The sequence below is a fragment of the Callorhinchus milii genome, unplaced genomic scaffold, assembly GCF_018977255.1.
Source record: "Callorhinchus milii isolate IMCB2004 unplaced genomic scaffold, IMCB_Cmil_1.0 Scaffold2, whole genome shotgun sequence".
In the NCBI taxonomy this organism is placed as follows: Eukaryota; Metazoa; Chordata; class Chondrichthyes; order Chimaeriformes; family Callorhinchidae; genus Callorhinchus; species Callorhinchus milii.
In genome coordinates, this window is record NW_024704743.1 from 52,930,807 (window position 1) to 52,947,396 (window position 16,590).

General features: G+C 38.2%; 1 protein-coding gene across 1 annotated transcript in view; it reads left to right on the forward strand.

Moving 5' to 3' along the window:
• The window catches only part of pex1 (peroxisomal biogenesis factor 1), a 36,332-nt gene that overhangs the window by 5,414 nt on the left and 14,328 nt on the right, over positions 1–16,590 (forward strand). Inside the window, exons 5-17 of the mRNA XM_007903106.2 lie at positions 1,579–2,333; positions 3,618–3,737; positions 4,322–4,445; positions 5,327–5,433; positions 7,278–7,372; positions 7,674–7,806; positions 10,363–10,459; positions 11,251–11,421; positions 12,234–12,388; positions 13,042–13,231; positions 14,174–14,340; positions 14,601–14,735; positions 15,590–15,654. Of these exons, the coding sequence (XP_007901297.1) occupies positions 1,579–2,333; positions 3,618–3,737; positions 4,322–4,445; positions 5,327–5,433; positions 7,278–7,372; positions 7,674–7,806; positions 10,363–10,459; positions 11,251–11,421; positions 12,234–12,388; positions 13,042–13,231; positions 14,174–14,340; positions 14,601–14,735; positions 15,590–15,654 (2,314 nt within the window). The remainder of the gene's footprint in view (positions 1–1,578; positions 2,334–3,617; positions 3,738–4,321; positions 4,446–5,326; positions 5,434–7,277; positions 7,373–7,673; positions 7,807–10,362; positions 10,460–11,250; positions 11,422–12,233; positions 12,389–13,041; positions 13,232–14,173; positions 14,341–14,600; positions 14,736–15,589; positions 15,655–16,590) is intronic.

Consider the following 16,590-nt stretch of genomic DNA (forward strand, 5'->3'; position numbering starts at 1 on the left):
CTTCCTGGGTGTTGTGCACACCCAAAGTAGGAAGTGATGTCAATAGTGATCTGATGACTCAGAAGTTGACCATTTTTATTACAAGAGCTGACTGGTGCGCAGGATGCGAGTGTACATTCTGAATGCATGTGTAATGAATGCAGTCCACACTGCACTTTGGGACCAAATTTGCACTAAAACTTAGGAAATATAATATAATAATAATCCTTGCATTTGATATAGCGCCTTCTCGTGTCTTTGAGACATCTCAAAGCGCTTCACAGAATGCACTGTCAAGTGAATTGACTGTATTTTGTGGGCAAAAAAATCCAGAACTCTGCAGCCCGTGTCCTCTCCCGCACCAAACTCCGTGACCCCATCTCCCCTATTCCACTGGCTCCCTATCCTTCAGAGGATCCACTTCAAGATCCTGGTCCTCACCTACAAAGCCCTCCATGGCCTCGCCCCACCCTACCTCCGTGACCTCCTAACGTCCTACCATCCCACCTGGCCCCTCCGCTCAGCCGGCTCCGCCTGCTCCACGTCCCTCAACACACTCGCCCCACCATTGGTGGGAGAGCCTTCAGCCACTCTGCCCCCAACCTCTGGAATTCCATCCCCCAATCACTCAGCCTCGCCCCCTCCTTAGCCTCCTTCAAGTCCCACCTCAAAACCCTCCTTTTCGACCATGCCATCAGCCAACCCCCTTACTCTTCACTCCCTTCTCCCCCCCCCCCACCCCGACCCCAGCCTGGGTCTGAAATGCTGTACACTGTCCAGTGCCTTGGGACGTCCTCCTGATGTGAAAGGCGCTATACAAATGTAATTTGTTGTTGTTGTTACAATCAATCCAAAGTCCATTTTTCAAACCTTTCTGAATCACTTTTGTTGATTTCAGAGTTACTCTGTGCCAGTTTGAATTCAGTAATGGTTATTTTGCCCACAAAATATACAGTAAATTCACTTTACAGTATATTCTGCAAAGCATTTTGGTATATCTCAAAGACATGATAAGGCGCTATATCAAATACAAGTATTATTGTTATGTTCCTCAGTTCCAGAATGTTGTGTAAAGTGAACAGCAATCAGGAATCTTGCTATTCTCCTTCTGCTGTTTTAGAAGTGCTGCGCTGATAAAGTGCTATGAGAACGTCCTAGTGACGTTTCTCTAAATCGGAGAATGCTTCTTTATAGGAAGCTTTTTGCTAGCCTATTCATTCTGTTCATGACTGTTTGTGGAACTTTGCTGTGCAGACTGACTGCCGTGTTTGTCTACAAATTCACACACTACAGTTGGCACTAATTACCTGCCAATGTCACTTCCCGTGTGCTTTGAGACTCCCCATTTTATGCATTATATCAAATGCAATAATATTATTTGCTTGTGGCTAAATAAGGATCTTAGTCAATTGGAAGGCTTGTGAATTGAAGTTCTGAATTTCATACGGGTTCCACAGATCCAAACTCGTGTGGGTGAAGTTGTCTCTTTAGTACCTGGATTAACACAGTGTACAGTTTGTTTCTTGGAGTAGGCTTGTTAGTTCATAGATTTTTGTGTCTGCATAGAACTTATTGTTTTGCATCTTTCTTCTCTTCCAGTCTCTATATCCCCTGCTGCTGCTTACGGAAGATTAGAGCGTTTCACTGAGCTCATTGTCTCGCCCAAACTACGTCATGCTGAAGGAGGGTCTTTACAAGCTTCCTTTGATGAAAGCAGTATTTTTACTAAAAAACTCAATTCTGACAACACTCAAATGCTTCATGACAATTTTGAGAGAGCAGAGAATGAACACCTTTTAAAGAGGCCGAATGATAAATATACAATACATGATCAATATATGAAGGAAAATCAAGATATTTCCAACAAAAATATTTTGTCATATTTATGGGGTTTTCTGAAGGACATATTCTCTGGAAACTTAGATGTCTCAGAAAAGTTTCCTTCAAAAGATGCCTTTTTAAGCACGGTTTCCAACTCTGTTGAGATGGACTCAATATTCAGAGTCTGCAAGCAACTTTCTTATAAGTTAAAAGCACCAGGTTCAATACTGCTGAACCAAAGCCAACCTGATACAGTTCATGTCTTTCCTTTGAACCCATATGTCCCTAATATGGGCAGCAATAAAGTTATTTATGGAAAATTGACAAAACTCTTGTCATACAGAGAAGCAAAAGAAAAGACAAAGCAGAGTCCGCAGATAGAAAAGAAAGCTGGATCTAATGGTGACATAAGAACATCCAAAACCAGAACAGAAGGAGAACATGAGGCGTGCATTGTTAAAGTAATCATTCATGGGTGTGAAGACTTCAAATGTGTCAACAGCTCTACAGGTTTCCACAATGGAAAAGTGTGGGTTAGTACTGCGTTTTGGCACTTTCTTATTTCTTTAAATAAAATTAAAACTGCAAATGCTGGAAATGTAAAATCAGGACATGAATCCCATTAACACCTGAATTAGAAAGATGAGTTACCATTTGGGCTATGACCTTATATCAGAACTGACATGATACTTGAGGGCAGCTGTGTATAGATGTTGGGAAGACATTGAACATAATAATTTCTGCAGCTAGCTGGTGGTCCATTAAAAGTACATTACTTTGTACACTGTGCACCAAATAGTAATAATAATAATAATCCTTGCATTTGATATAGCGCTTTTCACGTCGGGAGGACGTCCCAAAGCGCTTCACAGAACACACTGTAAAGTGAATTGACTGTATATTTGTGGGCGAACGCGGCAGCCAATTGCGCACAGCAATGTCCCACAAACAGTCGTAGATTGAAAATGACCAATTTAATTATTGTTTTTAGTTTTGGAGGGATTATTATTAGGCGTGTGGAGTAAGGAAACTTGCCCAAGGTTTCGCCCTCTGCCTGGAATTGAACTCAGGTCTCTCACTTGCAAAGCGAGTGCTCTAACCACTGAGCTACAGGACTCCACTAGTAATCACATTCTTTCTGCAAAGTACAGTACTATATTTTGGTAAAAGTGCTCGGGGGCTTCCATTCAATTGTATAGGTGTAATTGTACTAGACTTACTGGATACCAAAGGTCTCGGCTCCAATTTCACTATGGCAGCTTTGTAATTTGAATTCCCCAAAAATGGAAAATCCATCTGGCACTAGGGAAATGGTGACAAACTGACGGATTGTTTATAAAAAAACTACTGTGTCATTAATGTCCTTCAGGGAAGGACAACTGCTATCCATACCCAGTCTCTCCTTCATGTGACTCCAGTCCCACATCTAGTTGACTCTTAACATAGTCTAGTAGGACACCCAGTCAGGGCAATAAATACTGACAGTGTTGCCCAATAGTGAAATGAGTTTAATTTTTTTTTCCGTTTACTGGGAAAAGTCTCTTGAACGTATAGGACACTTGAGTCTTGGATTATTTAACCAGAAAAATACTGTAATATAGAACACAGTTTAGAAATAAAAAAAACTTATCAATTGAATGTCAAATTTATAACTACAAGTTGCATTTATATTGGGTGCTTCTTGTGGGGTAGCATGTCAGAGCACTAAATGTATCATGATATAATGCATAATACCCTTCATAAACATTTGTGAAGGATTATAATGTTAACAAATAGTTACCCTGTGTTTTTCACGATTTAGCTTATGTTTTTGTTAGATTCCAGATGGTTTGAGAAAGAAGCTCAACTTGGAAGTGTCTGCTGCAGTCAGAATAAATTCAGTAAAACCAGACCCTGCCTTTCCAACTGGACTAAAGTTGCAACCTTTGCAAATACTGGTGAGTCTCATCTACTAAAACAAAATTCTTTACTATGTTACTTTAAATCATTGAGGTACTGCCTCTTTAATAACATTAAAAAAACACTTGATATTAGTTTAACATAGTCTATAGGACCCACAGTCATTGTGTTGAGTGGGAATATGTTACAGAAATGAGCAATGCAGAGTATGAGATAGCTATTGTTTAAGTTAAATTTCCTTTGCTCAGAATGATATCCCCAATGAGAAGCAATGAATAGTTTGTGGGAAAGTGGCAATATTACTTGGAGCTAAGATGGGGCCTAATCCTGAAGTACTTCTTGAATCTCTTGAAGCAAACTATTAACTGGCACATTTGCAATTTTTGTTGTGGATTTCTTTTCTCTTTATAATAATCTTCGAGGCATCTCAAAGCGCTTCACAGAATACACTGTAAAGTAAATTGACTATATTTTGTGGGCAAAAAAAGTGGCATTGTTTGAAGCTACTGTAAATAGAGAGCTGTTTAAAATGTGTATATTAAATTTTTTTTAAAGTCACCTTTGTTTACACATCCTGTAGAAACTATGTATTCTTTTTACAATAGACAATTTTTTTTTTTAGCCACCGGGAATTAAAGAAGATGATATAAAATCCTCCTTCATTACCTGGCTGAATATTGTGAGCTCTGGGCATTTACCACTTTTTACATCATGGTCAAGTTTGATACAAATACCGGTCAATGAGTGTAAGTGATGAATTCTTACCCTTGCATTAATATTGGGCTCTCAGTGTCTCGCAAATAATTTCTCAGATTACCTAATTTGGATTTAGTTAAAATCAAAATGTGCCAACTCTCCAGTTTGTTTGTTTTGCGTTTGCATTTTGTATCTTGCTTTCATTCCTTATTTTGTTAATGTGCCTTGCTGTCATGAAGGACAAATATGCTATTACTGTATATCAATGAAGTGAAATCAGAGTGTAGGCTTGTGCTGTGGATCTTGGAAGAAGTTTGACTTCAAAGTGAATCTTCACACGTTCAAAACCATGAACCTCCATCTTATAGAGGGTAGCCCCATTAGAATATAGTGATCTGGGTTCATATACTACAACCCTCACATTAAAACAGCATGTTTCCAATGACGTCACTGTACTCTGGCATTAATGAAGTGACTTTGCAAGGTGAAAGGATGTCAACAGCACTTTCTACATGCATTGCATATGAATTGATGGCAGCTGCAGGAACGTTATGACTCAGAACATGCCCATTTTTTGGCAGGAGAAGCCGGCTGGTTAATGCCATAAAACTGGTATATTTCACTTCCAGTGTAGTCCAAAGTACACCTGTGCTATAAGCAGACCTGTGCAAAACAGCGTTGCTCTGTATTTTCTTTGGAGACAATGGAGTCCACATCATCAACTAGACTGGTGGCAAAATTATACTAGGAACATATAAGCAACGAATGACTTGGAAATAACATGTGGAAAAGATCGTTATGATCTGTCTGGTCAGTCCTAAGTTTATAAATTAAATTATACTATAATCTATCATTGCACCTGTATTGAATTATCAATAAGTAGCTCTCCAATTCCCTCTCGAGTTTAAATCCATCTATTTTTTGGTTCCAGGTGACATTGAGTTAATGCTGTCTGTGGAACAGCCTGTAGAAAATTCAAAGACTGAAATTGAACTTTTTTTACTATATCCATGTTTGGTGAAGGAGATCGATATACAGGTAAATATGTTTTTTCCTCAATTATTATTAGTGATTTTACATTTATTATACTAAATGGCGATCTGGTTTGGCTGCCACTATTCAACTTGTTACATATTTGAATCAGTTCGAACTACTAGATCTGATGATCAGAGGCTTGGATAGGGTGATCAGGGAAAGATTATTTTTGGTGGTCTAGTATTGGAGGGCATAGTTTTAAGATCGTAACTGGGAGGTCCAGAACAGAGTTTAGGCGGAACGTTTTCACATAGTGTCGAGAGTGTGTGGAATTCTCTGCCACAGTCAGTTGTTGGGGTGTAAACCATGTGCACATTCAAAAAAGACTGGATATATGGTTGAGGGAGAATCAAATTAAGGGATCTGGGGAAAAGGCCAGGATATGGGATTTAGGGATAGTATCTAGGATGGGCACTCGTGTTGCGTGTGAGGACTGGTCAGACTGGATGTGCCGAATACCTGTTTCTGAGCTATACTTTCTATGGACATGGGCTAGTGTAAAAAGATTGAGATTTGCAGCAGATCAGTTTGTTACTCCCTCCTGTTTACTGCTTGCCAGGCAGGGCGAAACCTTGGGCAAGTTTCCTTACTCCACACACCTAATAATAATCCCTCCAAAACCAAAAACAATAATAAGTTGGTAATTTTCAATCTACGACTGTTTGTGGGACATTGCTGTGCGCAATTGGCTGCCGCGTTCGCCCACAAATATACAGTCAATTCACTTTACAGTGTGTTCTGTGAAGCGCTTTGGGACGTCCTCCTGACGTGAAAAGCGCTATATCAAATGCAAGGATTATTATTATTATTAAATGTCGTGTTCTATATTTTGCCTCGCAACTGGAATTTTCTAATGCATTTCTCACTAAAGATTTTCATGCATGCTGTGCTGTGAAAAGCATGATTCCCATACATAATGGGTCTGTCCTCTTATTGCTCACACAAACATGAAAAGTTTAATGTGAATAAGGTATTTAATTCATCATTGAAATTAAGCAGCTGAAGGCCTACATATGTGGCTTGTTTGAATATGCCACATAGTTTATAAACAGTCAGTGATAATGGAATCAACATTCTCTTATACATTACAGTTCAAATTCACTGTTTAGTGTATCGATCTTTTGTATTGCAAAGATTTCAAGGTTGGGAGACCTTGCAGACTTTTTGTTAATTACTTCAATGTTTATTACATATAACATTAATATTTAATGTTAACATATGTTGCTGTTTAAAGTCAATTTGAAAACTCATCACAAAGCCGTCTTAACCGTCACATCCAACGACCTCACATCTCCTTACCTTCCTTTCCTACAATCTACAATATTTTAAAACACTATTTGGCATCACCCATTTATTGATTTGTCCTATTTTCTCTTTTGCTCTTTTCAACCTTGGTGGTGCCCTGCACTGTGGACTTTGTCTCTTTGTGCAGGATACTTAATAAAAAATGTTTACAAGTTGGGAAGACATCCCAAAGCACTTCACAGGATATACTATAAATTGTAGTGACTGTATTTTGTGTGCAAACATGACAGCCAATTTGCAGTGTCCCACAAACAGCCATGAAGTGAATGACCAATTTTATTTGAGGGATTGTTGGCAGGGCACCAAGAGAAACTCTTCTCTTTTCGAATAATGCCATGGGATCTTTAACGTCCATTGGAACAGGCACTTGGGGCCTCAGTTTAATGTCTCATCTGAAGGACGGTACCTCCAACAATACAGCATCCTCCCAGCATTGCATTAGAGCTTCATCTTAGACTATATGAATTCCAAGCACTTAACAATAGGAATTTGTGTTACAGAATATAAAGGGAAATTCTTATAATGTGTTCCTTTTTATACAGGTAATTTTGCATCCTCCCATTGGAGACTCTGAATTTGCAAAGACTCTGGATGACATTGACCAGATTCTTCCATTTTACAAATTAAACTGCTTGGGGTAAGGAAATTATTTTGATTTCTGCATTAATCTCATGTCGAAACTTATAACTGTGTATTGCAGATTATCAGTAGTGTTTGCCTTAAAATGACGTAAGAAAGAATTTCTTCATTTTAAGGCCATTTTTATTGAGGAACAAATGAGTTTGGCTGGGAATGTAACTGTGGGAATGGGAATTCAACATTTTCATTATCCATGCTGCTTGGCTATTCTTGGTAAGTATATGTTAATGTTAAGGCAGTGAGTCCAAATAACGTTACAACATGCGGTCTTAAAAAATGTCACCTTTGCTATGTTGCAGAGGAGTTTGTGAACTTGCCACTTCCGCTTTTGAACACATCTCTCACAGCCTTTTGGGTTGTCCTCTTTCACGGGACATGAGCCCTGTTGTTCTGGGTCTTCGAAATGGAGCTCTGCTGCTTACAGGAATAAAGGTGCCTGGATAAATATTCTCTTCTTACTTTGTGTTTTGTAAGGGAAAGTGTAGTCCAAGCTTGAAATATTGTTTCAAAAAAGGTTGATGTTTAAATGAAACGATGTAGCTTGTCTAAGTCAGAAGCACTGTTTTCTCAATTTCTTCATTTATTTTATGATTACAATGTAGCCTTTGCTCCTAATTATACACAATACAAGTTGCAAATAATCCAAAATATGAAGAAACAAAACAAGTTTGTCAAATCACCAGCATTGATTTCGAGCATTAATCTGAAATGTCTTAATTTTGTAGAAATTACAATATTGCCGAGAAACCTTTAAGGGGTGGGGGTTGTATTTGTCAGGTGACTATATTTTGGGGAGATTTATTTGTTCAAGGAAGAATTGGATAGCTTTTTGATCAAATACATTGAATGAGAGGTATCAGAAATGGAGCAGTAGGAATTTTTATTAATGGTTTATGCATTATGATTAACAAGATATGCCTCATCGTTCTTCTGCATTGTGCAGTCATGTGACAGTCCTGTGTACTGTGAGTTTTCCTACTTGTTTCTTTTTATCTTGGTTTCTTTTAATTCTAATCATTATTTTATGTATCTCCAGTATTTCTGTTGCTCTTACACAATTGTTAGGTTGAGCAACCATTCCTTGGATAGAATTTCCTGCCCACTTTACCCCATGATTTTTCAGCAAAATATTTTTCATGTAACCAATTTTTTTAATGGTATCAGTAACTATGGTAACCATTTCAGGTAGGAGTAGATGATCTGTCTTACTTACTCATCCAATTTCATATAAGGAGTTGACTTGGCAGAATTTTTAAATTAATGAATGGATTTCTTAATTAAAAAATCCAGAAGTCCATGATACTGAATCGTGGGAATGCTGCTCTGACACAATCTATTTTTAGAGTGACATCCATGACATGCTTCCTAGCTACTGAAAAGAGTTTCCCCCTTAGATTTCTTAATTACAAATTCCATTTTTAATTTTGAAATCCATTGAGAAATATTGGAATATTGTCCCACAATTTCCTTCAAAGCATCTAAATCCAAATTGAGTAACTACGTAGAGCTGCATAGAATGATAATCATATTCCTTTGACATAGTGCCTTATCACGTCTGTCTTTGAGACGTCAAAGTGCTTCACAGAATATACTGTAAAATTAATTGACTGGATACTTTATGGGCAAAACGTGGCAGCCAATTGTACAAGCAGTGTCCCACAAACAGTCGTGAATTAAGTGACCATATTATATATTTTTTTCAGGGATTATTACCCCCGGAAGAGCGATCTGCCAATTGATTAACAACCGGGTTCTTACTTATTGTTAGGTAAACAACAACAACTTGTATTTATATAGCACCCTCCAGACCAGGCGTCGTCCCAGGGCACTTAACAATGGCGGAGCCCAATGCCGAGCCTGAGAGATGGGGAAGTTGACCATAGGCATGGTTGAAGTGGAAGATCTTCAGGCACAACCTGAAAATGGGAAAAGAGGGGGCAAGGCAAAGGGATTGTGGGAGGGAAGTCCATAGCTTTGGGGCATAGTGGCTGAAGGCACGGCTGCTGATTCGGCTTCGGATCCTGACCCAACTGTCCAGCGCCTTGGGACGTCCTCCCGATGTGAAAGGGGCTCTATAAATGGAATCTTGTTGTTGTTGATGGTGGATTGGAGGATTCGAGGGATAAGGAGGAGGCTGGAGCTAGTAGAGCGGAAAAAGCGGGTAGTGCTGTGAGGGGAGAGGTAGTTGGTGAGATAGGGAGGTGCCAAGGAATGGAAGGATTTAAACACGAGAGAGGATCTTGAAGTCGATCCGTTCTGTGACAGGGAGCCAGTGGAGTTTGGCAACCACTGGGCTAATCGGTGAGAATGCGGGTGGCGGAGTTTTGGATTAGTTAAATTTTGCGAATAGTGGAGGAGGGAAGACTGGCGAGGGTGTTTGACTTGTACTCTGACAGAGGTGTATGGAGTAAGGCAACGTTTTGCCCTGCCCAGGAATCAAACCCAGGTCATTCGCTTGCGAGTCAAGTGCTCTAACCACTAAGCCTCAGGACTCTGATATAGCAATGGGCCATTTGGCCCAAATAGTCCAACTGGTGTTTATACTTCACAACCATCCCACCCCTCTCCTATACTCTTCTTCCCTTATCACTTATAGAAGTTTTATATTAACTACGTTGATGGTTTTTGCTTCAACCACAGCTTCCAGCACTGAGTTTCACATTTTCACTACCCTCTGCATGGAGAAGTTTCTTCCTAAACTCCCTATTAGGTCTACTACTAGCTATCTTAACCCTGGATCTTTTTATTTTAAACTAAAAATGGTTTGACTTCTAAAAATAATTCAATAGTGAAATTGTTCTAAGTGAGGTTTAAAAAAATGTTTATTGTTTTTCTCCTTGAACAGTTTTTAACTCTAAAATCATGCACGAAGGACATGCCAAACCACTTGTTATGTGATTAATAAAACTAAGAGCTTCAAAAACTTCACGTTGGAGCCCAGTTCTAGCTCTGTTAATTTATGAATATTGTTTTTACAATTATTTTCAGGGAAGTGGAAAAAGTACTTTGGCAAAAACCATCTGCAGAGATGCAGCAGATAAGTTGGAAGCGTACGTGGAGATTATTGACTGTAAAACTTTACGAGGTAAGTTTATATATTTCACAAGGTACAATTGGTGTGCTCATGGTGAGATTAATTATCTGTTAATGCCAAACCAATAACACAGTTAAATTCTTGTAAATAAAGAGAAATCTGAAAACCTTTCAGAGTTTTGGATGAGTTAAATTTTGCAAATAGTGGAGGAGGGGAGACTGGCGAGGAGGGAGTTTGAGGGGAATAATTAGTGGTGTGGTAGTTGAGTTGACATGATTCGCTTTCTCACTTCTGTTTTTGCTTTCTAATTCTTTAATCTCTCTATTTTAATTTGTTTCATCCAGTGGATTATCATTGGGAGGAATACGCTCTGATAATTATCTGAAACAACTTGGATTAATGCTAAAGTATTCTCATGCTAAAATCTTGTCATCATTTGGCATTGCATATGTTGCTTCGTGTGAAAAGAATTGCATACAAGATGTTGGTTTTCAGTAGCGGGTGCCCACAGTAGGTACCATATTCTGATCAGTTACCTGCTTAATAGCAGACTGAGGCACTCTGGAATGATGCCTCTATGCTTAACACAACTCTCAGCACCACGCTCCTACAACCTTCCCCTGCTTTTCTTCCTGTTTGTATTTTCCATAAATTAGGTTTAAATTATGCACACGCACAGAATTTACAGAGCTAATGTTCAAGCATCATGACTCTGTAGTGTTTAGAATTATGCAAACTTAAATAAGAAACATTATTTATGCTTGTAGAAACGGAATGAGGATGTGGTTTTACTGTGAAATCAAAATGAAAAATATTCTTTTATGAACTATTATTGCTTATAGGTAAAAGGGCCGAAAATATCCGTAAGAAATGGGAAGAAGCCTTTGCTGAGGCGATGTGGAGGCAGCCTTCTATTCTTCTATTTGATGACTTAGATGATATTGCTTGTGCTGCCTCTACACCAGAGCACGAACACAGTCCAGAAGCTATACTTAGCAAGCAACTTGTTCAAAGTAATTCTACTTTTTAATAACTTATTAAATAATATGTAAAATAGGATGAGGTTCCATGTGACTTGGATTAAAAGATCTGCCAATATCTAATAAACTGATGAAGCAGGCTCGATGGACTAAATGATCTCCTCCTGTTTCTTATGTTCCCAATTCACAAGGGAGATGGAACCTAAAATTAATAGCACAATCAATGATGGGATGATCTGAAAATTAATAATTAAATTTTATATAATGTAGAATAATACCCACATTTTCATCTTACCACGTCTTAAAGCACTTCATGAGTTTTCTGTAAACTATAGTGACTGTATTTGTGGGCGAATGCAACAGCCAATTTGCACATAGCAGTGTCCTAAAACAGCCACGAAATGAATGACCAGTCATTTACCTGAGGGATTGTTGGCCTTGGACACTTCTTTTGGAATTGTGCCAACATCGACTTGACGGAATTGAACCTTAGTTTAATGTCTCATCTATTAGACGGCACCTTCTAAAATGCTGTGCTCCGCAGAACTGCATTAGAGGGTTGACTTTTATTGTTATGTAGGCAAAATTATAAATTTAGAAATGCTTGGACTTAAAAATATTTTCACTGAAATGATATGCTTCTATATAAATTGTCATTTATTTTAACTTCCTGTGATTTGGAGTGTATTTTCAGATAAATGTATAAAATATGCAGTACTGTTCCATCAAGGGACTTGTATATCAAATGGGTTTCTTGTCTGATATGGATTCTTGTCAAATCCATAACAAGAGTAGTCAAAGTGAAGTTTTTATTGCATGAAAGCTTATTGATACCTTTTCTTCAGTTTTAAAGGATTTGATTGCTGAAGCCATTTCACAAGGGAGTCTTATTGCACTGATAGCGACAAGCATCTCAGAATATACTCTGCACCCATCTTTGGTTTCTGCTCAGGGATCTCATATATTTCAGCGCTTTCAGGAAATTTCACCTCCAGATCAGGTAAATCTGACACATTTCTTAAATCTGAGAATTTTATTTAAATAAGAGTACGATATTGTGTCAGATTGGTAATCTGCAAACTTCTTTATAAGGACCTAGGTGCTTTGGGACTCTACCTTGCGTGAGGGGAGCTAATATAAATGCAGGTTGTTGTTAATACAGTAAATCTCCAGATTAGGGCAGTAGTTGGGGGTCAAAATGTCACTGTCACCTTATAATGGTTAGTTACACTCAAGATAGTCTTGTATAGTCATATATTTGTTTTAATAATATATGCTTATATATATATATATAGCCTTCTAAAGTCAGTGCTTCCATACTGTGACATAACCAATCACATGGCCATTGAGTCACTGCCGATATGTGCAGAAAGCTGACTAAGTCCATTTGGCAGACATCACATATGAAATCATATCGTCACACTTCAAAATGGGACCTCCCACAGCAACTCTGTTTGAAGCGACGACAGGATTTTCAAACGTGATGATGGATTTGGATAGTGATTTGGGGATTTAGATTTTTCGATACGAAAATGTCAGGGTCCACAACCCAACTGCTTTATAAGTAAACCAGTGTTATAACTAAGCATGTTATAACAGGATTCTTCTATATTTACAGATATATAAATGTATGGATATTTCTTTGATTATTAGGATCAGAGAGTACAACTCTTGAGCTCTGTAATCCAAAATAAAACTAATGTCGCAGTGGAGACTTTGCAGAATATTGATCTTCAGAGACTGGCAAAAGAAACTGAAGGGTATGTGGCAAGAGACTTCGTCATGTTGGTGGATCGGGCCATGCATTCTCATGTGTTAACTAGCAAAAACAGCATTCAACGAGGTATGGTGACCAGATTTCAAAGTAAACGTCTGCTCTGAATATGAGAAGCATCAAACATTGCATGTTTAAATTGAATGTAGTAGAGTGTTTAAGATTGTAAATTACGATATAAACCTGACTTTTACTTCTGTTCAACATTTTTTATAATGTCAACTGGTATGATAATGGATTTTATAACAAAAGTTTGTTAGTTTGTTGGAGGATACCACTACCAGCCAAAATTCTTATTCTTAATGTGAGAGGTGTATACAGGAATGTAGCAAGAACTGTACAAAAATAAATTAGCGCCATATTGTGGTCAGGGTAGGTGCCAAGTTGCATCAGAGCAGGTGGTTCAAGGTCGGGAGGAGCGGGAGAAGGAGTCATAGTCTGCTGAGGACCTCGTCCAAGTCCACACAATTGTAAAACATTTGTAAATGCAAATCTAGTCGTGCCATTAAAACTGTTCTGTTTGCTGTGTGCATGTGGGGATAGATGAAACTCAGTTCACTGTTCTCAAAAACAAGCTTGTCAGGAGATTGATCATTTGCATTTTGCCTACATTAATGCAGTCTAGATGAAACTTGGAGGTCATTCTTGGATGAATACTCAGAAATCCAGAATTTCTAATCAGCTGAGATAAACAACACCAGCACTGGAAACTGAGTCCTGCTGATGTTGTGCTGTCCAAACCCACATGGTTCATATTTTGCTTTTAATTTAAGGAGGCAGAAAATAGTGCTACCCTCTGAAATACTGTGATTTTTGCATCACCTTGTATATTCTTTAAGCAAAATAATTTCATAGTATCAATAACCTATCGAAAATTAATAATAAAATGTCCAACACAATTGACAACAAACAACAAATAAATGGCAATAGCAAATTCATACCCATTTTGCAAACTATTAAAAGTCAAGATTCTGAAGTTTGAAAACATTTTGTGCTATCTTCTATTTGCAGAACTACATTTGACAATGTCAGACTTCCAGCAGGCCTTCAAAGGATTTACACCGACTTCTCTCAGAAATGCTAACCTGCACAAACCAAAAGATGTGGGATGGGACAAAGTAGGGGGACTGCATGAAGTCAAGCAAATGCTCATAGATACCATCCAGTTATCTGTCAAGGTGTGAGTTTAAACTGCTGCATGACAAAGTACTTTTTAAGTTTAAAGTTTGAATACCAAGAACATTCTATATTAGTATGTTTTTGATCATGTGAATATCATTTCATTTAATCTATTGCCAGAATAAAAAGACTTTTGGTCCTACAGTTTTAGGCAATGAATTGTGATACATGATCAAAAGAAATGTACATATGGTTCAAGTGCTCAAGATTATAGGCCCTTGATGTTTCCTCATGAAATAGCTTTTTTTTCCTCTTTCAGTATCCACACTTATTTGCAAAACTACCAATACGGCAGCGATCAGGAATCCTATTGTACGGGGGACCAGGAACAGGAAAAACATTGCTGGCTGCTGCAATTGCCCGAGAAAGTGGAATGAATTTTATTAGTATTAAGGTACAGTAATTGATACAACAATGTCACATCGAATAGCAACACAATTGTACTAAACATATGCAGATGTCTCGATATTCACCCACATAAAATTTCCTCTAAATTAGTACCCATTTTTCCTATAATCATAGATTCGTAATGAGTTATGATTTCATCAGCAGTAGCCTCTCTAAGAGGCTGTTTTTGATGCGTGAGCTTTGATAAATAATTGACGGGTTGGTCAACTTCATGGATTCTTTTCTCTCCCCTTCCCATGCTTGCTGGGAACCTCTTTATATTTGCTGAAATGCTCTTAATGCACGGCTATTATTTATTATTAATAATATTACAATTAAAAAATTTCAATAATCATACAAAACATTAAACATCCCATGGCACTGTTTGAAAAGAGAAGGGAGTTTCTCCTAGTGTCCTGTCAAACAATCCCCCAATTGGTCAGTCATTTCATGGGCTGTTTGTGGGATATTGCTGTATGCAACTAGCTGCCGTGTTTCGCCTGCAAAATAGTCAATAATCCACTTTACAGTATATTCTGTGAAGCGCTTTGAGACGTCTCCGTGATTGATAAGGTGCTATATCGAATGCAAGGATTACTATTAGTATGCGGCTAGAATTGTTACCTCACTGTTTGAGGAATGCAGTCCATGTTACAAAGTGCTGCAGCTCTAATTTCCTGCATTGCATTTCAGAAATGCTGAAAAGGACATAATATGTGGGACACTAATGTGCCAATTCTTCACAGATAAGAATTGCTTCTTGGGCAATTAATTGTGTTTTGGGATCCTAAAGATTGGAGGGGCTAAACTAATTGCAATGAATAGTTTTGTTAATTTTCTAACCATTCTTTTCAATTGCAGGGTCCTGAACTGCTGAGCAAATATATTGGTGCGAGTGAACAAGCAGTTCGAGATGTTTTCAGCAGGTGTGTTATTACTAGTCTAATATGATTGGACATATTTGGCCATTAGAGCAATTCCATGATGCCCAGTGAAGTGACCAACCAATCCTTCCTGTCAATAGAGAGGATTATTGTGACATCAGATTGTCATTTACTACTAGTCCTATCAAGTTTTTGAAAGATATTACTGGACTTCTGAATTTCAGTAGACTTTATATGCATGGATATTAAAAAGAATTGACACCATTGAGCTACAGAAATCTATAATAGTCAGTAGGCCATTTAATCCATTGTACAGTAGAGTGCTAATTATCTGTTGTGAGCTAAGCAGTCAGTGTCGCTATTGGCTCGGTGTGCATTGCACAATAGGATTTTTTGACAATATTGTATCTTGCAGATCTGCGTCCATTTACACATCTGAGCTTCTTGTGGCTAAACCGACGTGCATATTAGTGTTGCTATAACCAGCAATCTACTGTATTAGTGTCAGTGTTTCCTCCATCAAACTCATCTATCCTAATCCCATTTCCTGCATTTCCCCATACCCTCTAATACCCTTCCTCTTCATATACTTGTGTAATTTACTGAATTTATATCTTAAATGTCAAACTCCAGCTGTTGTTTGCCCTGATCAGACTGCACCTTGAATACTGTATACAGTTCTGGTACCTGTGACATAGGGAGGCTGCCCAGGCCACAGGGAGTACAGAAGAGAGCACCAAGGATGATCTCTAGTGTTAGAGGAATGAGTTGTGAGCAATGAATAGTCAAGCTAGGGCTCTTCAGTCTTGAGAGAAGATGACTCAGGTGACCTCATAGAAGTGTACAGAATTCTAAATGAGATTGAAAAAGACTGAAAAATGAATAGGACATAAGTTTAGAGTTGTAAAGAACAAATTTAGGACAGATACCAGGACATTTTTCTTTACATATAAGGTAATCAACTAGAACAGGTTGCCC